Below are 25,760 nucleotides of genomic sequence, written 5' to 3' on the forward strand. Positions count from 1 at the left end.
TATCAGAGCTTCCTGTTAAAAAGAAAAAAGGTCATTATTGCAGTATATCCCACCCTGCAACTGAACAACAATCCAGTCATAGGCTTGTAAAACAGAAAAAAAGAGACACTGACTGACCACATGTTTGAGATCTACTGCGTTCAGAGTTATCTCAGAACACAGTGGAGGAGGTTTGGACAATGATTTGTTACAGACCGGCCCACAGCAGGCCCATTATCTGCCAATTTAGGACAGTTCACTTCCTTGTCAACATCCTGGTCTCTGGCAAAATCTCTCTGTCTCATCCCTCTTTGTCTCGTTATTGGAGCTGGTTGTCAAGTTAGGTCAGAGAACAGGAATAACTGATGAGCAGCACCTCCCTCCCCTATCCGCTCGCTCTTCCTCTCTCGGGGTATCATTTGCCAGGGCTCGATGCAGAGGAGGAGGAGGAGGAGGGTTAGGGCGGGGGATGATATAAGCGCAGAGTTTTAATGAGGGCTGGGACAGTATAGTCATCTACTTATCTGTCACTCATGCGCCTTTCATCGCTACCCCCTCCCCGCCAAATGAGACGGTGAGATAGCAGGAGCGAGCTGTGGGAGAGAGGGGGGGGGAGTCAGGACTGAGAGGGAGGAGAAAGAGAAGGTTGGTTAGAAGGAGGGATTACTTAGGAAGTGAGGTACATCACTTATTTATCAAATATTGTGCCCCCCTCTTTCATTCTCCCAGTTCTCTAGTCTGGTCTGTTTTTTTTTTTTTTTATCTCCATTAAAAATTTCCTGATATCATCTCCAGAGAGCTCGGTCGCCTTCAGCAGTGAATCCACCAGGGAGAGGAGTGGGAGGAGCTGAGGTTCAGTTACAGAGTGGCAATCTGACATATATTGTATGTGTGTGAGCCAATTAGCATTCCCCTTGTTCACTGTTCCTTCTGTGTGTTATTAATAAAACATACAGCAGACATTCTAAAGGGGGGGGCTGCACCATCAATCTAATCCATAGAAATTTAAATCTAACGTTGACATTTCATAGAGCAAAAAGTCTCGCGGATTATATGTTACGTCCTGGTTTTCTTAATTTTTTTTTTTGTAAAGTATTCTGAGTGAGTTCTTTTTCAAATCACTTTCCTCTTGCGTTGTGTTGCTCATCTAAGTCTTGGTACAAACATTAGAAGAAAAGTGTGTATCTTTTGTGTGCAGGCTTGGTGCGAGTTGGATCCTGTTTTATAAGTGAATGTGTGCTCAGGTGTCGGTGCACAATCGGACAGTTTGCATGCTTCGTCATATATGTGCAGTAATAGGGTGTGTGTGTGTGTGTGTGTGTGTGTGTGTGTGTGTGTGTGTGTGTGTGTGTGTGTGTGTGTGTGTGTGTGTGTGTGTGTGTGTGTGTGTGTGTGTGTGTGTGTGTGCGCTCAGTGAGGTTACGTATAGGGTAAAGTGTGATGCACTGACAGCTGTGCTCTGTTGTGGCAGGTGTGCTGGGGCTGTGTATGAATACAACACGCCTCTGCCTGCAGCAGGACTATCTGTAGTGTGTGTGTGTGTGTGTGTGTGTTCATTTAGTGGAGAACTATGCAGCTGTTGTTTGTATGCTTTTGCCAGTGGCTAGAGATACTATTGGAGTTAAGGTGGGCACAATCTTTCTATTTCTTTCCCACATTTTCCTACACAGAATTAATTATTAATTATATTCCTCAGTTTACATTTTATATGATCTTGATACTGTGACAAATGTTTGCAAACACAGATGTTATTAGCTCTGCAACATTTGCATGGTAGCCACAGATCCAGTGCTGGCCAAGCCAAGAGACGTTTTATAGAATAGAGGATGTTTTACAGACAACTGTTACTGTAGATGCAGTAATTAGATCACTTCACTTTTTGCACACTTTTCTGTATAGATTCAGTTTGAAATGGATATTCAGTCGGTCGGTCTATGCTCAACAATCCATAATGACAAAGTGAAAAAAAAGCCCTCAAATATCCGTTTCATATAAGTAGTCTCAGTCTTCAGCTTTTTGCAGAAGCCCCTTTGGCAGCAATTACAGCTTTGTGTGTTCTTGGGTAAATCTCTACAGGCTTTACACACCTTGACGTGGGCAGTTTATCCCATCCCTCCACAAGCTCTTGCAGATTGGCTGGGAGGTGTCTACGAACTGCGATCTGCAGGTCTGTGGGGTTTAAGTCAGGTATTTGGCTGGGTCACGCATGAATAGTCACAGAGTGACCTGAAGTCTCTCCAGCGTTGTCTTGGTTAAATGCTTTGGGTCTGTGTCATGCTGAAAGGTCACAGGTAACGTGCACTTCTCCATGCACCGTCTCAGCATAATGCTGCTACCACTGTGTTTCACTGTAGGAATGCTAGGTCATGAACCCCCTCTGTTCAAAAGAAATGGTGCTTGAAATTGTACTCACAAGAGGGGTTTTTTTTTTGTCCCACAAGACCACAGCATTTCTCCTCATGTTGTCAGAGTCCCTTAAATCCAGGTTGGCAAACGTCATGCATGTTGTCATGAGTCTTTTACTCAGATGGTCTTCCTTCTAGCCTGGCTGAAGGTTGATGAAGTGCTGCTGGGATGGTTGCTCCTGCGGCAGGTTTCCCCTCTAGGACTTCTAAAGTTCTGTTACAGTGACTGTTGGGATCTTGGCCACCTTCCTGACTGCAGACCTACTGGCTCACTTATTCAGTTTGGCTGGATGGCCAACGCCAGGAGGAGTCCTGCTGGTTACTTAATGAAGGCCACCATTTCTCGTGGGAACACTCAAATCCTTAGAAATCACTATCTACCCTTGACCTAATCTATGTCTCCTTAGTTTTATCACAGAGGTCCCCTTGGGTTCTTCTCCTGACACGCAGTGTGAATTGAAGGATGTTATATCAAGTTCTAGATACATCTCGAGGATAATCAAAGCAAACAGGAAACAGCAATGGGTCAGAATACTTTTGCAAATGGGGGGATATCTGAGTGATTGTTAATTCATTTGCAAATTTTTCTAATGAAATATTTAAACTTTTTCATTGTGGGTTATTGAGTTTAGATTGATGTCAAATTTTATTAAATTAAATGTACAACAAAGGATGTTTCGCAGACCCAAAAGGATCTGAATGCCGGTGATGTACTGTAGCTATAGAAGCTGAAGAGTTTAGGAGGGTGGAGTTTCCCTCTGTAACTCAGGACTTTGATAAATGTTATTGACACAGTCACATTACATTTGCACAGCTTGCAGCTTGCGTAACCATCCTGCCAGTCCAGTGGGGGATATTAAAGGTGGCTGACATGGAAGCAATAAGTACTAGAGTATATGGGGAAAAAATAAGTAGCTGTTACTGCTATTAGTCTGGACATGAACACAATCCTCGCAGTAACACTAACAGGAAAACGGACACAAACAGCATAATGCCTATCTGAGTATCTATTCATTAACCATGCAGAATCCAAACCTTCATCTGATAAAGCCTTTGAAATCTGTGCCAAAACCCTAATCCAGCACACAGTACACACACACACACACACACACACAGAGCGCACAAACATCAAAGACAAAGATCCATGGCTAATGTTTATTGATCTTCAGGTCTATTTTTGTTCTTGGAAATCATTGTAACATAAACCAGTCCTCTGTCAAGTTTCAGCTGAAGAGATACAGGCAGAGTTTAAACAGTGTTGGTTGGCAGTGCAGGTGACTCGAACCACTGGAAATGTGTTTGTTATATATGAATGTGACAGGCATTTCAGAGTCCCTATGTGGAGAACAGCTGTATCAGGTTTTGAAAAGGAATACAAAGTCAGCTGTTGCCATAGTAACTATGGCCTACACTGGAGGGACACACTGAAGTATTCAACTAATCTTTACTCCAGCACTGCACATGCAGGGTAAGTACAATTTTGAGTTAATGGTTATTCAATTTATGATTTCCATTTTCCTCCACATTTGTACTTTTACTCCACATTTTTAGAAGAAAAAAAACTCAACGAGCCTACATTTTTCTAAAGGTTGGCGAAGAAATTATAGAAATCGATAATGAAAGGAAACTATACCTACATTTATACAAAAAAATTAAAAAAAAAAAAATTCACATGGCATATATGAATATTTTGGTTACACAATGGAGGCTTCGTCTGCTTATGATGACGTCACTTGGTGGGTAACCAAGGGAAGTCGTTTTAGCCAGGTATTTACAGGACAAACGGCAGTTTTACCTTGCAGGTTAGTTTCTCCAGCGTAAATATTGTTTGAAGTGGCTTTCTAAATAAACAGTATTGTAGGTATAAGTGCCTTAAGATGTATTTTTCTGTTCCACCGGTAGGTTTAAAATTAGGCTAGCAACTCTTGTTTCATTCTCATTCTCAAAATGGAAATTGCACTGACTGTTCACTGTATTTTCAATGAACAGACAGAATACGCAATTTACATTTATTTTCAAGTCAGCAATATGTTAAAACATGTACATTAACTGTTTTTTGTTTTAAAGGGTAGGGTACTTTTCTCAAAGTGTTGGTGAATAGGTCTTGTTATGTAAATGTAATGTATAACAACGTAGTATGCTTTACTAAAAACACTTGTATGTTTCAAAACGTTTAAGCTATGTTTGAGGTTTACGGTGTATTTCTAACATGCATAAGTATGTTTATCTTTATGTTATTGCCATCAGTAGTTAAACTGGCAACAAAAATGGTCTTTCCTGATTCTTTTTTGGGGGGGTGAAATGGTAGGCAGAAAAAGCCAAAACTCTTGAGGTCACCAACACAATCTATTTGGCCTACATTAAACTGCAAGTCCTCATGTTAATATCAAAGCAAATGGATGCGAGCGTATCCAGGGGTCTTATGCTCCCAGCTTCCTATGTTCCCAGTGTCCTGTGTTTCCAGTGTCCTACGTTCCACAGTTCCTACAATATGCTCCCAGGGTGTTATGGTCCCACTGTCCAGTGTTCCCAGCGTCCTGGAGCTTATGTTCCCATGGTCTTATGGTCCAGTGTCCTACGTTCCCAGTGCCCTGTTTTCCCAGGGTCTGAGTTGCTTCTATGAAAGAGTGTTGAACTGTCCTACCCCATTAACATACCAGACAAGGTCAGAGAACTGGTTGACAGCTGCGGGGAGGCAGACGACATGCCCCTCACAACCATCACGAACACTGGTGGACTCTGACTCTCACTGAACGCTTGTCATTTGAGGTTTGCCCAGAACCTTTATGCCCAGCAGGCTCTACAGCCACAGTCCACACCGCACATTTGTGTGACATGTTCATGTTTGTAAAAGTGCTGCTCGAGTCTCTGAGCACCGTGGTCACCAGTACCAACTGCATCACCTTATGTCTCATCATATACCAATAGCTTTTTCTGTCATTTAAAGAGAAACCATAATTAGAGCAGAGCTGTAGTTACTTACTATTCCCATTGTACTTCATGGTACTTTCCAGTCATCAGTGATTGATGATGAAAAATAAATTAAAAGTCAGTCATCCCTGTACTGTATACTCATCTCAAATACTTCCACAGATCAGCAGTTATAATGCCTCTTGTCCTAATGTTCTGAAATTAATGAGTCAGTTATTTTTACGCGCAAGAAATGGACATTTTTTCTGCATTCAAAAGTGATCCTGCAAATAAACTTAGTTTTTTTCAGTGAGGTAAGTAAACAAATAATGGTGTATATTTATATAATATAGTTGATGAACAGACTTGTATTGTTACACAAACTGAGAAGTTTTGTTTTGTGTTCGTATGGACAAAATAGTTCACTGTAAAATGAAATTTCATAATATTCGCCTATTGTCATTGGAAACATTACAAATAAATTTGAGAGAGAAATATAAAATTGAATATAAATAAGTAAATTTGTCTGTATGTTTAAGATATATGACAAAGCAGGACTCATTTACAGTAAGTAGATATCTGTCCCTCAAACATTGGTGGAGTTTGACATGAAAGTAAGACAAATTTTATGCTATAAAACAATGTGCTTTTTCTATGTTAATCTGTATAATTTCTTCTTTCTTCCACTATAGATACAAGCACTGGCCTGGACATGGATGTAACCTCTACATGAAGGTGAGGACTTAATGCACTGCACAGACGCTGGACCATAAAATCCTTACACTCAATGAAAGTGGCCTAAAGGTTCACAAAACTCCCACTCAGCGTATAGCAGTTGGATGTGGTTTATGAGTCAGAAAATGAGAAGCAGTAGCACCTGCTCTCAGTGAAGGTGACATTAACTAGTTGGAGGATTGTTACACGTGGATTTGCTATCTGTCACCTGACACGGCGAGGGGATTTCACACTTGATGGGTGCATTATTCAATGAATCTACCCAATAATACCCCAAAAGAGTGGTGATACACTCCCGATCTTTAAAAACACAATACCAAATTTAGAGCAGGTAGTGTGATGTCATCTGCAGTTAATACTCGTGATGTGGTCCTACTTTCCTATCAGCCTGCCCTCAGAGAGGAGAGAGATGACATTGTTGTCACCTTCTTTTTTCTTCTTCTTAATAAACATGAATAATATACCTCAAATGATTAACAGATTACTCTTAAATGTAACAGATTGCTGCATTACAAGATAGATACCCTGAATGTGTAATAGCTTACTTCATGAGTAATAAATTCCTCTCAGTGTGTAATAACCTTCTTCAAATGAGTGATAGATTCCTCTTGAAGTGTATTAGATTACTCCAAAAGTGTATATCAATTACTTCTGAAGAGAAATGCAAATTAAAGTTGGGAATAATCCTAAAGTACATGTCTATGGAATTCAAACTGTCTGCGCAGCAGAATTCAGCCGATTTCAGCTTTACAAAATCAGTTTTGTGCCTAAATTATAATCATTGATTTGTTTGGGTTGCAGTGGTTAGCATTGTCGTCTCACAGTAAAAAGTTTCTGGGTTAGAATCTGGTCCCGGGCCTTTCTGTGGGGAGTTTGCATGTTCTCCCTGTGCCTGCGTGGGTTCTCTGGGTTCGAATCCGGTCCCGGGCCTTTCTGTGGGGAGTTTGCATGTTCTCCCTGTGCCTGCGTGGGTTCTCTCCGGGTACTCTAGCTTCCTCCCACCGTCCAAAAATATGCATTTCAGGCTAATTGGTGGTTCTACAAATTCCCCTTAGGCGTGAATGGTTTTTGTTTCCGTCTGTCTCTACGTGTTGGCCCTGTGATGGACTGGCGACCTGTCCAGGTTGTACCCTGCCTTCGCCCAACATGAACTGGGATAGGCTCCAGCTCCCCTGTAACCCTGTTCAGGATAAAATGGGTATAGATCATGGATGGATTTTATTTCTGAAGTTTTATTTAAGAGAATTTCTCATGTTGAATTTTTGAATGTTCAATCATTGTTGTATTTTGAGAACAGTTTTCAGGGGCTTAAATGAAGGTTGATTGTCTTGTTTGTTCCAAAGAAGGCACTACCATGCAGATATATTAACTTTTCATAGTTTGTGTATTGCGCTGGAATTTACTATTTTATTCATACAAAATCAAAAAGGAGGATAACTGAAAACAAAAAGTATTTTCCTGATGCATTTACTGTAAGTACAAATCTTCACATTTTTTTTATTGAAACATCACATAGAAAAACAGTATCTTGCAACTACAAACAACTGGAAATGGAGGTACTCATGAGCAAATAGCATTTAATAAACTATATGTAAATCCAAGTGCCCCTTTCAGCTTGAATCCGAATGAATTAATCTCTTGACATGTACACAAACATTTGATTTTACTTTTATAAGAACAGTATCTTTAAACAGAACCAGGATCCACTCGTGCTAAAAGACAGTTTCCAGCACTGATGTGATAAAACCATTTCAGTGGTGACTGCATCATGTACAGTATAAAACAGTGGGTAACGTTTGATAGCAAAAAAACAGTTCTTCTACAGGTGAATATCTTAGCCGCAGTTAAACACACCGCAGAGCTCGCAGTGAGAAACCGAGGCGTGGAGAGGCAACAACACCAGAGCCAATCAGGATTTTCCTCCAACAGCACGTTTAGCTGCTACCACCACACAAAGTGGTCACGTGGCTGTGGAAGAAGTAGGAACTCTAACATTTGTCAGTCTGGTACAAAATATTGGTATTTCTTGAAACACATCAGTGAGCGAGCCACTCCAAAAATCCATCAGTGACCTGTCCGCCTACTGCCTCTGCTTCTTCTTTGCTGGTTTAATGGCGGGGAGCTCTTCCTCCTCCTCTTCGTCCTCATCTTCATCATCCTCAGACAGATCGGACTCTTCAACCTGTGAGGCTGAAAACATCAGTAGACTGATAAATCCCTGTCTTCAATTGAATCCTGGTATTACAGTCCAGACTGCAACTATTTAGACGGTTGGAAAATGTAAACTGAGATTTGGCACTTTAATCTTGTATCCATTATTTTATTTTATTTTGAAAGAATAAAAAGAAAAAAAAAAGTTAGTATCTAAATACTTGCAGTCTGGACTGTACATTGTATCATAAATCCAGAAACTGAAGGTTGCTTTAATCTGCCCTCTCAGTTGAGTTCATGCACACACCCCAGTGGAGAGAGCAGAAGAAAGTGTCTGATCCTGATTCATGGAGCTTTGAAATAAGTTAAGAGTTCTTTTTTCTTTTCTTTTTTTACTGAAATTATACTTTGCAAAGTTTTCCAGCCAACCCTTCATATTGTAGCCCAGCTATTAACATTTTCTGAAGGAGAACCCTGAGGGCGTTTTCACACCTACTTTGTTTGGTCTGAACCATCTGACTTTTCAGTTTGGTCCGAACCAAAAAAGCAGGTGTGAAATTTGGCTTGGGCCATGATCAAACTTTGATCAGACCTAAAGAAGTGGTCTCAGTCTGCCTCAAACTCAACCACGGTTTGGGTCTTTTGCAGGGTAAAGTTACTTTCTGGATGGTTCTGACTTTAGGGCTAATTACAGAGCTATTGTCAGCCATTAAACAGCAGAAGAAGGAAAAAAAAGAGCCAGAAGACAAGAAAACATGAGCTGCGTTAGCACACGGAGAGAATATATTCCTTCGAAGAAATCAAAACTCAGCTTAAAAAAATGCATACAAATGGAAAAACTTTGGACTTCTGCTATCTGCATGCTACCGTTTTCAAAATCACAGTTGCAACGGAAAACAACAACAAAACTAACCTCCATGCTGACAATGACGAGTTTTGACGAATATTTGAATTATACAACACGGCGGACCTGCTGGGATATTTTTCAGTCTTTTGCAGTGATGTAGTCATTTCAATGCAGGACCTTCCTCCCCACGTGCAAATATTTCCCTAACACGAGTACCCCCGACACTATTTTGCCAGAGCACCATCGCTGCGTCCTGGGTTTAGCGTAGCCTAAGACGATCGTGATTGGTTTAATAAATACAAAGAAGCAAGAGCGATCCCCCCCTCCCTTTAACAGGATGATGTTTGGGTGCAGCCGGACTCAAGACAACTCTCCAGAGCGGTGGAGAACTTTGTGAAACTAGGCTGCAGCTAACCGTTACTAAGTTGACACATTCAAATTGCTTATTCTGTCGAACAAAGAGTAAAAAAAAAAAAAAAATTAATTGTTTTTTTTTTTATCATCTCTATTTGATATCAGTCACATGAAGGCTCTGCAAAGCAGAACTATTGTCAGTGGGCCACTAGATAATGACTTTAAGTGAAGAGAAAAATGGAGTCAAGTTTTACCAATGAGGTGCAGCCCGCTGACAGTCACTGGTCCTGTCCCAGCCTTGAGCCGCACGGTCACGGGCGCTTTCAGTTCAAACTCTCCCAGACTCACCTGAGGACAGAAGAGGTGAAGTTAAGCGCTATCAAACTTCAGGCTCTGCTGCGTGGTCAATCAGTCTGCTTCAAGACCTTCTACGTACCATCGGCAGACATTTGATGTGAAGATTGGCGATAGGAACCGAAATGGTCTTCCCTTGGTGGTTCATGGCCGTGACCTCCACCACATTACTTTCCTCTTTGGCACCTTCTCCGAGGCAAACCTGCGGGAATCAGATTCATTGAGTCCACATGTACCCAGTCAAATCGAAGCCGGATTAGGACGGTGGGATCTGTGCAGCCGTTACATCACAAAACTTTGCTTTATGGGTACGAATTTCTGGGCGTGAACACCACCGAGGAGCTCTCCTGGACAAACAACACTGCATCGCTTGCCAAGAAAGCCCAGCGGGAGCAACCCATCACGTGGCTCCTTCTAACCGAGGCACCGTGGAGAGCATCCCGACCAGCTGCATCGCTGTGTGGTACCGGAGCTGCGCCGCCTCCGACCGCAAGACCCTGCAGCGCATCGTGAAGGCAGCTGGTAGGATCGTTGGTCCCACACTCCCCTCCCTCCGGGACGTCTACAGCGTCCTCAGAGAAAAGCAGTCAGCATTGGCGGGACACTCAACCCGTCCCTCACACGGCCTCTTCAGCCTCCTGCCTTCTGGGAGGAGGTACCGCAGCCTCCTCCAGACTGAGGAGCAGCTTCGCCCATGAGGAGGTCAGGATGCTGAACTCTTTCCCCTCTCTCCCACTTGCCACATGAAGTCTGAACTTTTGCAGTATGGAGCTGTATTGGCACCACGTTGCACTGATATATATATATATATATATATACTGCAGTGGTTGTCTTGTTATATTGTTACATATTCCTATTTTTCTGGTTTTATCTTTTTATTTTGCAACACGGTGGGACTGAGAAACAATTTTTCGATCTGTCTCGTCTGTCATTTGGTGGATTTGACATTAAAGTTGAAATAAAATGCAAACGTTCAGCATTGAAGGCACGTGTCTGCCGTGTCGGTACATACTGTTCTGAGTTCAAGGAAGTGCTCCAGCTCCTCTTCTTCATCTCCTTGGAAAGTGTAGAAAGGAACTTTAGAGGACAACTCGCAGCCTGGGAAGAAACAACAACCCTGGAATTTAAATATGTTGCAGTTTAAACAAAACAAAAACAAACAAAAAAATAAATAAATAAAATGAAGGCAGGTTTCGTTCATCACATCAGAGACCCACGTGTGCGCCCACAGAGCAACTGTGGTCAACTGTGTTTGAATGTTCTTACTGAACAGGAAGCTCTCCAACTTCGATTGACCGGTTTGTCCGAGATCCAGAGAGTCATCATCGTGGCACGACATTTTGTCGAGAGCAGTAAAGTTGGATTTGCTGTTGGCGCTTTACAACCAAGTGAATCCTCCACGTAAAAAAAAAATAACAAGCGCGTCGCGACCCTAGAGCGTGTGTGACGCGTCATCACTGTGCGCCTGTTTGGTCGTGTTTTTTTTTTTCTCTCTCTTCTCTCCTACAAGAGCAACCATGGATGTTTTAAACAAAACAAAACAGACCAATAGAGCCAGAGCTCCTGATTTACCTACAAATTTGAACCCAAATTAGTCATTAAAACAAAATGATCTAATAACCAGAAACAATAAACAAATGATTCATGAGACTGGCCACGAGGATCAAAATCATCTGCTTAAAACTGATGTTTCCTGAGAGTCTGTAACTGTGGACTGTGCAGAGGGAACAAAAAGTGTATTTTAACACGCATCAACATTGAATTTAGAATAAAAAAAAATATATTTCAGCATTTACAAATATTTGTTTTGCCCAAGTACCTTAAACAATCAAATTCCAGCTCTCTCCGAGCAGCCTGTGAACATATAGTTTTCTGCACTAATAACAAAGTTTTGTTTTTACGTTTAATTAAGTATGATTCCCCTAGTTCAGGACTTGTTTCAGTAACAGTGCCTCTTTAAGATGGGAGACAATTTCCTATTTCTTTGTGTTCAGAGGCTCTGAGAATCTGAGACACGTTTTAAATCACCTCTAAAAAAAAAAAGGTATCTTTTTAAAACAGCTAATTATTGATTTCAAACACTTTTTTCAGACTCCAACGCATCTTGCCTGTTTAATTACCTTTGTTGTCCTATCTATATTTTTGCCGACTTCATTTGTATAATTTCTGCCTGGTTTTATTTGCCTCAGTCCCGAAACATTTTAAACCCGTTAATACCTTTCTAACTTAATTTTAAAAAGTGTTGCATAAATCAAATTTATTACCATATTTTTTTTTTTTTTCCAGGCTGTAATTGGGATATAAATCTTCAACCTTCAGTACAGACAGGCTCACAGACACATCAGTGCAACACAAAGAACAAACAGCAATTCAATCACTTAATATGATTTTTTTTTTTATTTTACGTATCTTACATAAAAATTGTACAATGATAAACTGTCACTTTAATGCCCCTTCCCTCCCCCCCCCCACTCAACCCTAAACTCAAAATGTACAATTGGAGCCCTTTCTCTCAGTCACAGCCCATTTTTGTGATCAAACCTGGTTGGCAGAGGAGAAAGCTCAAGCATCAACAAACTGTAAGAGGAACCATTTAAAACAAGTGTGAAATTCTGCTGCTGTTTCAGTCGATGAACAGCAGGTCTTGTTGGGGACTTTCACGCCTTGCTGACAGAGCCAGGTAGGACGGCTGTACAGGACCGGGGGTTGTAACAAGGACAGCATCCCGTTTTCTTTAAAGTAAAACCGAATGGTGGCAAGTTTTAATAAAGATATACAAAATGATAACACTTTATGATTGACAGTGTTTACAAACTGTCTTAAGTACAACAGTATTATGCTCATTGGTGAGTGTCATGCTTCGTCCTCCATGTAGCATCACATGGTTATTCTAACGTCCGCCACAGCAAATCCAACACACCTCATGCACATTATGAATGTACAGTTTCAACATCACATTGGCAGGCAGCTACTGAAGAGCAACTGATGATCCTCATGTAACCAACAGAACACTCCTATCTATTACTCAAAGTGCTTCTTTTTTTTTTTTTTTTCCTTTTTTTTTTTTTAATTAACGGTAGAGATTTACAAAAACAAATGGGAAATATGCAGAGTATAAAACATTCAATGGACAGATAGGAAAAGGCCAACGAATTTCTGCTTCAAACCCCCCCCCCCTCAGCTGCAGGTGAACGGTGTGGGAACCAGAGCCACTTTGATGTGACCCTAAGAGCTCTTGCCAAGGCTCAACTGAGAATACATTCATTTGTATGCAGTGTTGAAACAATGCATGGAGGGATGACGGATGTAAACTGAGTATTCACCAACGACTTGTTGACACAGTACATCTGAAGCTGCAGCTAAAGTTACCTCTTAAATTACAAGTCCGCTGTTGAATTAGTGGTTATGAATTGAGCAGGTTTATGACAGTGGGATGTTAATTTTTCTAAGTTTTTAGGATCATTTTAACAAAAGCAATTGTTGCCAAAAAAAAAAGATGTTAAAATGTTTCACAGCACATCAGAACATTTTGGTCCCACTGCAATCAGGAAGTATTCAATTTCTTTCTCTTTAAGAGGAACCAAGTGGACTTGACATTTGAACTACTTAAACAACTGGAAACAAACCTATGAAAGACAAAACGTACAATTTCAATAATATATAGTAAATGTATAAGTTTACATAACGTCATGGTACGTTTTGAGCTTTTCAGTAAGTCCGCTTCGATATACTGAGAGATTTCTGTGCTGGTAGGGCAAAAATAACAAGTGTCAGGCTACATCTCTGGAATTTGGGCAACAACAATGCCAACCTACGAAAGTCACCCATCTCTGTCTGACTGACACATGTAAGAAAGCCTTGATTCAGAAGATAACGGGGTCTGCTCTAAAAACCTAAAATCCAAAGGCAAAGAACCAAAAGGCAATAGCTGAAGGGGAAATTAGCAAAAAAAAAAAAAAAAAAAATATGCATCATAAAAAGGAAAAGCAGAAATAAGCTGAGAACCATGTTTGTAAACTTGTGGAAGCTTTTCTATTGCCTCCCAAATGTCTACGACTACTTGAATAGAAACTCAGAGGACCTCCTGCTTGAGTCTTTAACGACTCCCATCAAATCGCTGGTCTGTGGCGATGTTCTATTCAGGGTTTCACAAACCTCAAAAGCTACAATAGTCCACCCTTCATCTGTACAAACTCAACATTTCACATCCATTTTGTTAGAAACGCGCCACTTAAAAAGGCCTCTGAATCTGGTGTGGAGCAAAGGAAAAAAACCACGATGTGACGATGAAAGGCAAACTCTCATATAGCACCTCACATCCTGTTTAAAGGTGTCCCACTTATGTCTATGTTATTCCTCTATGTCAAAGCTGGAAAAGCAGGATGTGGGGGTAGTAAGTCACTACCCGAGATGTGGGCCACCCTCATTTTTCAGCTCTGCCTCCATTTCAGATACAGACACTTTTTTTAGGGCATGCGGGTAATATCAACGTAATGGCTACTGGATTAAATCAGAAAAAGGCTTATGGATTTATCTCTTCCTTCCTCCTGGAGGTATATGATTAGCAGGACCCTAGAAATTAATACCACTTCCATGTTACTGACAGGAGCAACTACAGATCACTCATTGGATCTTTTAGGTTTCGGGTCTGCTGAATCCAACAGAGCCGTAACGTCTAAAGGGCAGCGCAAGGAATCTGTGTGCGGCTGCTGTGCTTCTGTACACAAATCCTAGGGAAGGAAAAAAAAAAAAAAAAAAAAAAAAAAAAAGGTCTCCCAGGGCGAGCCCACATGGCAATGTAGTATAAAATCATCGTGTTTAAGCTGTGTCGACTTGCTCTTTCTCTGTCTGTTCAGTGTAACGGCACGTTTCCTCAAAGGCTGCGTCCCATAATGATGATATCTTTGGGAAAGCCCTCCATTTTGGCCACCTCGAAGCATCCCAGCTTACTATAGAAGTCCAACATTCGCTTATCAGTCTGGCGCACCTTACAGAATGCACCGTGGGATCCTGAAAGAGAAACAAGAGGTAAGTCAGCGCACTAAATCCCCAAAACTATCTTAGCAATAGTAAACTGATGATTAGTTTAAACTGTAACCCCTGAAAAATTGGCAATAGACTGGTTCAAGATTTCTGTCACAGGAGGGAAAACTTTGGGTGCTTTGATAGTTTCTGTTTCTTAAAGTTAAAAAAAACAAAAAACTTTTCTCTCTTTTTGCCTCATCAGCAAGTTCTTTTATAGAGTGTGGTTTGGATGACATAATGTTGTATACGTGAGACACGCTTTACTGGCTGAATGGACATGAAAGTCTACTCGTACAGTCGACAATCAGAAAGAGGCATTCTACCATCACATGGATAAAACTATCTCTGATGAAAACATGCTTGTTGTTTTGGACTTTGGGCTCATTTTCACCTTCATGTCATGGTGATAAGATAAGTGAGCCTGCTTGTTTTCAGCTTTAAAAACACAGATGCAGTGACATGTCAAAATACTGATTCACCTCAGAACGATTTCATGTAGACATTAGGATTCTGAATGAAATCACTTGTCGGCCTAAGTTAACAATAAACACTTCAGCAACATGTAGGCAGAGCGAATAATCTAAATAAGCTTCAAGAATAAACCTTATTTTAGGCAACACACTGGGACGGAGACGTTGTTGTCATGATTAAAGATAGCTGCCACCTACCGTTGGCCTTGATAGAAGACAACAGACACCCCATCATGCTTTTGGCCACGCTGGGGTCAGTGACTTTGGCGTGAATGTCAACCTTGATGAGAGAGGGGAAGTTGGAGAGGAAAGAGTCTGGAAGCCCCTCCTCCTCTTCATGGAAACTCAGCATCATCTTCTACGGGGGCGACAGACAGAGATTGTGAAGTCAATCACAGATAATGCTATTGTTACCTGATCAGTAAGAGAGATGGATGAAGATCGTACCTCAGCCTCTGTGAGGTCCTTCTGACAGTCGGGTTTGTGGTATTTCTCCTGCATGAAGGGAATCCAGTTCAACTTGCATTTCTTGATGAAAGGATTAACATCCACTGTGCCAAGAGCATAACCACAGATCCCTTCATCATCCTCGAGCACAAAGCCATAGTCTGAACTCAGTGTCAGGAGACCTCCTACTAACCTGTGAACAAACAGTGGGGATTGTGTCAGGCATGAGGATTTGCACTGCAGAGAAACACTGCAGTCCATGCTTCGGTCAGGACTGATTGTGAACAAACCTGTCTCCTATGAGGTCAGGATCGTCGTCGGAGAACGGCTCGTCCTCCGTTCCTTCACAGTACATTTCTTTACATATTTTATAAACTGCAGCCTGCGGAAAAAAGACACAGATACAGCTGTTATTGTAGCGGAGGAGTTGACACACCCAGAATGCCTTGAGCAACTGTGACACATTTTGACACCAGATATAAAACACCAAAGCTAAGCCCACAAAAATGCCAAAAAAAACATCACCGTGGTTGAGACAATTTTGGAAAAACATAGTCTGAAGCTGCCTTTACATTCGACACGTATATGAACTCTACATAGCAGATGATTGCGGCACATTAAGGGCAAACGATTTACAGCTTCAACTAGGCTAGCTCTGCCGGGAATACTAGCATCTGGCCAAAACCATCTCTCAAACCATAGAAACGTAATGATTTCATTATAACATCATTCATTCAATTATGAAATACTTGAGTTGTTGTAAAAAAAAAAAAAAAAGAAAAGGAAAAAAAAGATACACAGGGTCATGAGCAACCTCACACAACAAAAAAGCCTCTTACCTCATCTTTGGGAAAGTACGGCCTTATGGAATAGATTTTGGAGGTTGGCATTGACGGTGGAGGTTGGTAGAAAAGATCGTTTGCCCCATCTATTGGCAACAATCTCTGTGGGTATCAAAACAAACAGGCTTAGTGTCACTGCGAAAAGCTGGTGTGCTGCTTTGGCTGACTGATTGCCTCACTGTGCATTTGCTAAGTTGAGCCACTATCAACTCAAAAGGAACCACAGACGACAGCAAAGTGCTTTTGGAATAACAAATATTACAAAGTAAACATTGATCCTTAAACTGGTGTTCCTTGTTGATCTGACAGTGGACAACGAGAACAAACATCACATCTTTCTCATTTTTGCTTAAGGAACATAGCACAACACACACAGACATATTTGCTTTTCAAATATAATAAAGCGCGGGTGGTATTTTGGTCTGACTAAGGTTTTACTGGCTGAAGGAGATGCTCCTTTCCCTTTTATAAGTCATCGCAATATTTCGCTGCGCAGGACCCTCCTGTTGAGAAAAATAATGATGCTAGCGCAGAAAGACAGAGAGAACTCCAGGAAGAAAACCAAACCGCAAATCGAATGGGGGCTAACTGAGGTACTCGACAGCATTTCAGTTGCCATTGTGAGACTTGGTTAGAGACACTGTTTTAGACTGGAAAGGTGTATTTGATCATGGAGTTTTCCCATTGCATACATGCTTGCGTTCTCGCTGGCGCTGCGATGCTTGTGCGTGCGCTTTGCAAAGGGTTGACTTGGTAAATTGTGCGCTGTGCGTTCCTGCAAAGAAATGAGATGTCATGAAAATAAAACCTAGCCATGCTCGCTTGCGCTGCGTGCGCCAGGGAAAAGCAGCATCTCCTTGGGCAGTTGCTGAAAGAAACTAAAATTAATCAATCAGAAAATGCCGTGCCAAACACTGGCTGGGGACAGTTTTGTTAGGACGGGTTTCAGGTCGCCCATTCCCCTCACAACAGATTGAGAACATCCCAAAAGTAATGCGAGGACACAAACGGTTTTGGAGAGCAAGTGAAGGGGATGGAGCCTGCGTGCTATGAAGCGTGACCCATCACAATCAGCTCACCTTCGACAGACCAAACCCCTTCATACCTACGCACATATTACCAGTGTCGCCTTTGCTCACAGCACTCTTCTTCTTTTTTTTTTTTTTTTGTCATTTGATTGCTGTAAATTCAGTGCATTAGATACCTGGAACTCTCCTGCTAGACCTCCCCTAAAGGCCCAGGGCTCTTGGTCTCCTCTAAGGAACTGTGCTGAGGACTGACTACGACACCCTGTTAGGAGCAGAGCCAAGCGGACATTGTTACCACAGGATGGGGCTCTCTGACACAGATGAAAGGAGTGGGGGGATGGGAATGAAGGGGGTCATATGTATCTAGTAGCATTATCAATGGAAATAAATTTATTTGGTTTTAATCATTAACACATAAAAGGAGCTAATTTGGAATAAATTTATATTCAGAGGAAATATTTTGCGATAAAATGGGGCTCAAGCACCTAAAGCTTCTGTTTGTAAGAAGAAGAAAATCAGGTGCGAGATATAAATTATTTTTCCCAAAAAAAATCGTGAGCTCTGCACCTTTTTTTAAATTCTCTGTGTCAATACAATATTATCGCACAGCTCCACATAACATGGTATGCAGGTCTTGAATTCATCCTTGTTGTTTCACAAAGACTAATACTCACTTAAAAAGCTGACAGACTTACTCAAATATTACATGGACCATCAGAACCCTCACCCATGCTGTCTATGGGCAACAAAAGTAAGCTTTAGCTGCCGTCACCCCACTGATCTTGGCACCCCGTGTGAAGTCACATTCTCATCTTATCTGCCTTGTCACATGACGGGGGAGCATGAGTCATTCAAAACCAGGAAGACAGAAGGAGAGGTGGCACGAAACACTCCCCGAGTTAAAGGGCCTCTCGGCTTGCTACTAAAAGCAACAGTCAAGACAGACCGAAAATGGGATACACTGCAGGGTCAGAGCATATACAGAGGGGTGTATATCTAAAGCACACAGGGCTCTAGGAGTCTGTACACAGTAGCGTTGCTGCTAACAAAGTCAACCCATGGTTGACGAGAAGCCCTGTCATGTGACCAGACAAATGCAGCGCGTGGGCAGGACACCTACCACAGCTTTACGTACGAACCTCATCCTGGCACCTAAAACAATTCCTCTGACGAGCTGACACGACACAGCACGCAGATGCACCCACGGGAAGGAACTCTGAACCTGGCGACCCAAATTACAAACCACAAGAAGGACTAAAGGTTGATTGGATTACACCACCTGGATGCTATTCATTCAGACTGCACCGTCTTAAAACAATCGCAGTTATGCCGAAAACATGAACACTTGTTCTTTCATGGTCCTGCCACTGCGTATGTGAGCACACAAGAAATATTCCTGAGAAGGGTGAATTTCTTTGAGCATTGTTCAATTTAAAAGCCAAGCGTTTATTCCCTTGAGTAGGTGCATCAGGCTGGTCTGAGCCATTTCTATAGGCCTACTGACAGAAACAAAAAAAAACAAGTTAGAGATGCTGCCAAAGAGAGAAATTTGGGAGTTAACACTTTGAATTCAAACCCAAATCGCTGCGCAAAATGTGACTTCATCCGGATTGCTGCTTCCTTTCTTCCAAATCCGGCTTTTACATTATTAAATTTAGTTTAAAGAAAAAATTAACATAAATCCATTTCAAACATGAACAAAAGAAAGAGACAACGCCTGCACTGTGCATACATCGGCCACAGTCGATCCAATAGCAGTAGAAACTTGTACTGTGGATTCTTCCATCTGTACATAGTAAGGGGAGAAAACAGTAGAAAATAGTTATTAGTAAGTTTTCTCAGTACAATAACCAGGGAGGTTGTGACTAAGTGCCGGCTGCACAGCTTCTATTCAGGGGAAAACATGGGGCCTAATGCAAAAACCTGGTAATAGCACCAGCAGAAGTCAACACTTAATGACATTGCAGTTATTAAAAAGAATATCGAAAGATAACTATATTGATTATTTCCTCAGGGAGGCTCCAGTGTTTAAGAGCATTTACTGATGCGTTAAGCCAGTGCTGTGGATTTCCCCTGTGTTTTTGCCAGTGTGGGTATGCTGCCTGCTGTGTACTGTGGGTGAGAGACCTCAGCTTTACCATAAAGCCGGACAGGACAGAAACCTGTGAATGAAACTGGGTTACAGGAAGTAACCTGCAGGCCATGCTGGTGCTTCAGACTACTAACCAAAAATACTCCAAAAAAAAGATGGAGACGTTATTGCCAGGTGTCACTCGAACTGTATCACAGCGCACCATCGGGGAGAATGAGAGAAACGTGATATGAAGGAAGAGGGATACAGAGGGAGAGAAAGACAAGAGGATGGCTTCATTTTAACAAGGTGATGGATCTCGCCCTGATACAGACTGAGCAAATATTTTGGAGAGTGTTACAATCAAACAATAGCCTCATTTTAGAGACTACAGCACAAAACTTCATTTAATATATTAATGTGCTTCTTTGTAAACAACAAGTCGGATATTTGTGTTTCTTTGCTTATGCACCAGAATGGCCTTCCACAGTGAGTCAGTCAACTTGCTCTCCAAGCTCGCGTGCGCGCTAGGCCATGGAGGAGGGGGGAGAGAGAGGGGGGAGGGGGATGGGGACTTCCCCCCTGGCGCCCATCCCCACAGACGGAGAGATGGCAGCAAGTGTAGCTGTGTGGGAACGCAGCAGCGATGTTATTGGATACACAGCAAGCAGCAGTAACCCTGCTGGGACATTTTCCACAGAGACCCAGTTTAGACATCATCGATATGGAGCAACTTGTTATGGAATAAATGGGCGGGATGCTGCGCAGTGCAAGCGGCATTCAGTCCGACGTAAAAAAAAAAAAAAAAAAAGGAAAAACAGTCAACATGTGTGACGCAGGAGCAATTCATAGGATCCTAACTTTCGAGAGGTGATGCATGTGGCCTGACCTGTTGCTGAGCTGCTCTATGATAAACAGCCATCCATTTAATCTGGGGCTATTAGCCACAGATCGTCACCCTGCATACCGGCGGTGCCTCAGATCTCTAGGAGCCACACAGCTCTGAGTCTTTGATCAGTAATATTACCATCTGTTAAGCAGACTGTAAAACGTGTGAAAATGATTTTGCCTCCTTAAAATACAACAGAATCCATGCAGCTAAATAATGTGTTTGCTCTATATTACCTCTTTTTTTTTCTCTCTCTCTCGTTCTTTTTTTTTTTACGTGTTTTAGTGATTTGTGTGTTATGGTGTCTCTGAGAATAACAAAAGTCAGGATTACCAGAGTTGATCAGATCTGGTACTGGACTGCTCTCTAAGAATAAGGGCCCTGCGGTTTCCCTCATACATACCTAGCCACTGGACAAAAGACTTGACCATAGAAATGATGCTCTTGATGTCCCAGATGTAAGGGTAGAGGTCGTACAGGATGGTGCGGTTGGCTGTATTAGACAGCCGTGTGAACATCTGGATGACTGAGCAACACATCTCCTCAAACTTCTCGGCCCTTGACTGCCATTCTGCGACCTGCGTCCAACAAAGTGATCGGAAATAAGAATAAATAATGTTAAAAAAGGAACAGCACTAAATCATTGCGGTTTGCAATGAGCCTTTTTTTTTTGCACAGCAAACATTTTGACTTGTAACATTAACAGGGGTTTTGGTTAACTGTCCCTGTGCACATTGACTGTGGTGATATGACATCATTCATTTATATATTTACAGCTGTGCTTTTCTACTGTGACATGTCAAAATGGCATTTAAGAAAAAAGCAGCAGGTAGAATAAGGGAAGCTGTCGTTGATACAAATAAACAGGGCAATGCTCTGTGGAGAACGCACACTCCATTTGCTGTCATAATGACACCACCCAATGGACAGTATTGGTAGTACACAGCCACCATTTTGTTTTCAGCACTATCACCAGTATGTTTAGTTAATAATGGACTAGTTTCCTTACATAGACGTCGTTCTCTAAACTCACGCCATGCGTTTATTCCTCCGAGTCCACCCACCTTTTCATCTTCCTTCCTCTTGCAGTTGACACTAACGACGCTGCTGTTGGCTCGGAGCCAGTCGAACTCCTTTAACATCTGCACGGCCTTGGGTCCGTGTTCATAAGGCAGATAGAAGAGCTCTGCCAGCAAGCTCAGGTCCTCAAGCGTAAGGGGCTCTGCTGTGAACAGCGGCTTCTCGTTGGGCCCAGGCACAAACCCATCCTGACAACACAAATAACTAGACTTTAATAAGGAATTCTAATGAGGGTTTGACTTCAATTGCAGACGTAAGAGGGAAAAAAAAACAAAAAACTCACAAAGGTTTGCTGCACTTGTTTGAGCTGATCGTCTGTCTGCATAGGTGCGATATCGCTCCCAGAGTCCTCCTGGATTGACTCCTCAGGGGACTTGGACTCTGCCAGACTCTCCTTGTCTGTATCCATAGGCTTCAAGTCCTCAGCCATCTTGTCAGCTAAGATAGGGCCAACGTGCTTCTCCTCTGAGTCAACTTCTGCTTCTGGCTCTGGCTCATCCTGCTTCTCCACCACCATCTCCATGGGCTCCTCATCTGAATCCTTCTTTTCCACCTCCACCTCCACCTGCACAGGCACGGTATAAAAACCCTTGTTGAACCGTTTACGGATGCTTGTGTCGCACCAAACCGCACAAGAGAAAAAACGTCCGGGATCGGAGAGAAGGATTGATGGGGTGTGCATTAATACTGGCAGTCAAGTAATCATTAGTTAGCTGTGTAGTTAATAAAGGGCCTGATTTTGAATTCTTTTTTTTATTATTATTATATAAATGACAGTAAATTCATGTTAACAAAGAGCTTGAATTCTAAAAGAAGCAAAAGAGTCTCATATAATCAGTAAACCTCACCTCCTCTACTTCCTGAGGTCTCTTTGCCATGGGGTGTGACAGTGGATCCAGGCAGAGAGGAGGCATCGCGGGAGACATGATGGGCTGCTGGAACACAGTCGTGACTGTTGTGGAGGAGCAAAGAGAGGGAGCTGCCATGGATGATACATCTATGGCTGTGCTTTTGGCACCACTCTGAGGCACCTGTCGGCCTGAAAGAGTAGAGTCTCACTGCATTGTGTTCTTCAGTTTAAGTATCACAAGCGTATTCAAAGTGACATTCCTAATAACAAAGATGTGATATAATATTGCTCTTACTGTTGTATTGGTGAGGCACACCAAACTCTCCGAGCCATTCTGTGAGAGCCAGTTTGAGGGCAAGCTGTGGGCTGTACAGCATGTCCGTCTCTAGCTCTTCGTCACTGCCTTCATTCTCTAACTTGATCTGGATGGACACGGTGCTGTCCTCCCCATCGGCTGGCATAAAGATAAAGAAACAAATGCAGAAAAGCACATCGATGATTACCTCATACAAAGAAATTACATTGTATTAACATCAAAACATTGCAGATTTGTACACTTTCGGATCATACTTACTCATGACCACATCCTTGCGCACCCCATTCATATTGGACTTGTACCAGGTGGCCAGAGTGTGGATCGCTACAAAGTTTGATTCAAACTCGCAGTTGGGATTAGTGAGGACTCCCTTCAGCCTGGGGATGAGCTCTGTGGAGCGGCCCTTGTATGGACCCAAGAAAAGCCTCTTCTGGTCATAATCATTAGCATGAATATTGTCCCAGATTACAGGGGCTCTTCTTAGGATTTTTGACACCTCCTCAATAGACTCCACTGTGATGTCTTTGGATACCACTTTGGGTCCTGCAGAAACGACAACAGATCCTGATTAATTGTTTTAATCTTTGACTTTGACACGTATGACTGTACGCCCATCAGCAGCAATGATGTTATTCATGTGACAGTAAGGTGTTAAGACTCACCTGTCCATAAGATGTCAATGTCAGGCAGTAGCTTCTCTCCTACTGTGTGGAGGTAGGGGGACTGAGGGACATTTGGGTAGCAGAATGTTCCACAGTACTCTGTAATTCAAGGCAACAAAACAATCAAATAATGAATAAATAAGCAGATCAAACAATTGTGTAAAATGTGCAAAGAATTCAGAGATGAGGTACCAGTGGGACAGAAGAGGAAGGTCTCTGGCTCTCCCAGATACTGGTAGATTTCATTGGTAATGGAAACCTGAGCGTGCGCAAATGAGCTGAACACTTCTTTGTCAGCGGGGCACATGTTGTGGTCAATATCGTCAAAAAGTAAGGCAAATGACTTGCAGCCAAAGTGAGAAACCTGAAAGGGAAAGAGGTCGGTTGGACATCAAATCCAACAAAGTAGTTGACACATGGAAGTCTTGAAGATATGTTTTAACACATCGTTTAAACTACTGATACACAAAATACCTGATCAAGTTTCCTCTTGAGTGCAGAAACCTCTTTCTGATTGGAGAAGGTGATGTCCAATCCAGGGGAAATGGCATAGATGAACTCTGTCCCATGCTCCTTAGCAGCACCAATTAAAGTCATGAGTTGCTCTAAGAGATAATAGGATGAAAACCACGTATTTAACACATTCTTGTGCTTTTATATATATATAAAAAAAACATTTAACCTTTAACTTGGCTGACAAGGATTATTTATTTTCCTTGCCCCAGGACAGATCTGATCTGAGTAGTCACCTGCTTCTTCCACTGAATACAGCTCTCTCCAGAACATTCTGTGTTTGTAGTCATCTTTGGGTGCATAAAGGTACGTGTTCAGGCCCCATTTCTGCTGCCTGTGCAAAACATTGTTCCACAAAATCAGTATCAAAACTCAAATCATCCGGCTATATCATTGACATGCATGTTTCAATAATGCACATTACCTCCTGAACAGCTCTTTCCTCTGTTCCATTGTCCATGGTCGACCATAAAAGCCTGCATGAGCAAACAATGCAGTCAGATTTTATGCAGTTTGCAGGGCTGAATATGTACATTTCCTGATCACCTTTGCTCTTTCAATGTAAAAAAAGAAAAAAAGAATCATTATATAAGATATATACGAGACAAATGGTCATCTTAAATTCTTTTCATGAAGGCAAACACAAGTATTTTTCTTACATAGTCGGACTAAAAGTCAAACAGCACAGAAAATTGAATTCATGACACTAACAAAAGAAAATTACTATCGATTTGTGAATGATTTGAAGGTGTCATCCAACCTAATGACTTCCAACTGATATAACAACAATCATCCCTCCCTCCCCCCCCCCCCCCCCCCCCGAGGAAGGTGAATTGCTGCAGCATCTGGCTCAAATGTCATATATATATCTGTACCCAACATTACCTTCCACGACTCCGCTTATAAATTTCCTGTGGCCCGTCAGTTCGACTCCGATCCCGGACTCTTCCACCGGGCCGGGGGCCTCTGCACAAGCCTCTCCGGAGACGGGGCTGGGGCTCGGCTCACCGTCCACTGGAGGACTCTCCAATGTCTGATCTTTTTGAACCATCGTTCGAGATTTTTTTTTTTTTTTTTCCCTCGGTGCAGAGTCAACAATTTCAAGACGGATCCGGCGACCGCGGAGATGTTTTAAAAAATAAAAAAAAATAAAAAATAAAAAAAAAAGTCGGGTCAGATTCGCCGAACAAAACCCGGAGGAGACAAATCGCGTCACTGTTTGCAAAACGTTAGCGAGCTCTCGATATTAGCGATTCTTCCTTGAAAAATTTAGCGACTGCTTTTACCAGATGTGGTCGGGAGTTGCAATCAGGTCGAACAGAACATCGTGTATGTCAATTAATACAAAAAAGAAAACAAGAAGTTCGTTCGTTGAGGTGCGATCATTTTCTTCTCTGGATTTACCCTACTTTCCGTCGGTTCTTCCTGTTTACACCGAGTGCGCATGCTCAGAGGACTGGATCAAACCAGTCAAAACTAGATCTGCGTGACAAAACAGCGCAAAGATGTCACTGAGCCGAAAAGATAGATAACATTTCTACTCCGCAACGCATAACAGCCACCATATAATGTATATTACATGAATATACGTGCACAGACTATGACATCAACAAGCAGTTAACAGCGGAATTGCCTATTTTTGTCATCATTTCGTTGCCACAATTATTTACCAAGCATTACAAGTCAAAGAGCGACATTCGCCTTTATACCATTTATTAATTGTGGCACATGCCCGTCAAAATATAACCTTCGCTCGTTCATTTGTGATTTCTGACAGCAGCAGCAGTCTTAGTCCCAAAACTTGCAAGAGAAGTTCAGATTACTCGCTCCTT

At 42.1% G+C, this 25,760-nt stretch overlaps 2 protein-coding genes across 3 annotated transcripts; both read right to left on the minus strand.

The window, feature by feature from the left end:
- Positions 1-7,506: 7,506 nt before the first annotated feature.
- npm3 (nucleophosmin/nucleoplasmin, 3) lies at positions 7,507-11,165 on the minus strand. The gene is made up of 5 exons (XM_069717939.1): positions 11,002-11,165; positions 10,748-10,833; positions 9,818-9,937; positions 9,636-9,729; positions 7,507-8,219 (listed from the first exon to the last, which is right to left on the minus strand). The coding sequence occupies exons 1-5, from the start codon at positions 11,072-11,074 to the stop codon at positions 8,110-8,112; spliced, it is 483 nt and encodes a 160-aa protein (XP_069574040.1). The 5' UTR covers positions 11,075-11,165; the 3' UTR covers positions 7,507-8,109.
- A 1,014-nt stretch (positions 11,166-12,179) lies between these two features.
- Positions 12,180-25,365, minus strand: oga (O-GlcNAcase). 2 transcript variants are annotated; one of them, XM_069717946.1, is made up of 18 exons: positions 24,814-25,365; positions 24,353-24,404; positions 24,165-24,262; positions 23,890-24,020; positions 23,608-23,779; positions 23,416-23,514; positions 23,012-23,296; positions 22,733-22,891; positions 22,436-22,539; positions 21,871-22,152; positions 21,572-21,775; positions 20,911-21,085; positions 17,724-17,809; positions 16,517-16,621; positions 15,968-16,059; positions 15,678-15,870; positions 15,429-15,588; positions 12,180-14,745 (listed from the first exon to the last, which is right to left on the minus strand). In XM_069717946.1, the coding sequence occupies exons 1-18, from the start codon at positions 24,977-24,979 to the stop codon at positions 14,609-14,611; spliced, it is 2,700 nt and encodes an 899-aa protein (XP_069574047.1). In that variant the 5' UTR covers positions 24,980-25,365; the 3' UTR covers positions 12,180-14,608. The 2 variants fall into 2 exon arrangements, with proteins under 2 accessions (XP_069574047.1, XP_069574046.1); XM_069717945.1 differs by having other exon boundaries at positions 22,436-22,626.
- Positions 25,366-25,760: the final 395 nt, after the last annotated feature.

The sequence above is a fragment of the Brachyistius frenatus genome, unplaced genomic scaffold (assembly GCF_029030835.1).
Source record: "Brachyistius frenatus isolate BFR_SWC_R1_liver_20210118 unplaced genomic scaffold, ASM2903083v1 Contig_183, whole genome shotgun sequence".
In the NCBI taxonomy this organism is placed as follows: Eukaryota; Metazoa; Chordata; class Actinopteri; family Embiotocidae; genus Brachyistius; species Brachyistius frenatus.

Coding starts and splice junctions, on each gene's coding strand:
- npm3 (XM_069717939.1), bottom strand. CDS start 11,074: ATGTCGTGCCACGATGATGACTCTCTGGATCTCGGACAAACCGGTCAA. Junction 9,938..10,747: donor ACTTCCTTGAACTCAGAACA/GTATGTACCGAC, acceptor TGATTCCCGCAG/GTTTGCCTCGGAGAAGGTGC. Junction 9,730..9,817: donor ACATCAAATGTCTGCCGATG/GTACGTAGAAGG, acceptor TTCTGTCCTCAG/GTGAGTCTGGGAGAGTTTGA.
- oga (XM_069717945.1), bottom strand. CDS start 24,979: ATGGTTCAAAAAGATCAGACATTGGAGAGTCCTCCAGTGGACGGTGAG. Junction 21,086..21,571: donor AGAGGAAGGAAGATGAAAAG/GTGGGTGGACTC, acceptor TGTTGGACGCAG/GTCGCAGAATGGCAGTCAAG. Junction 15,871..15,967: donor CCTGACCTCATAGGAGACAG/GTTTGTTCACAA, acceptor GTTTGTTCACAG/GTTAGTAGGAGGTCTCCTGA.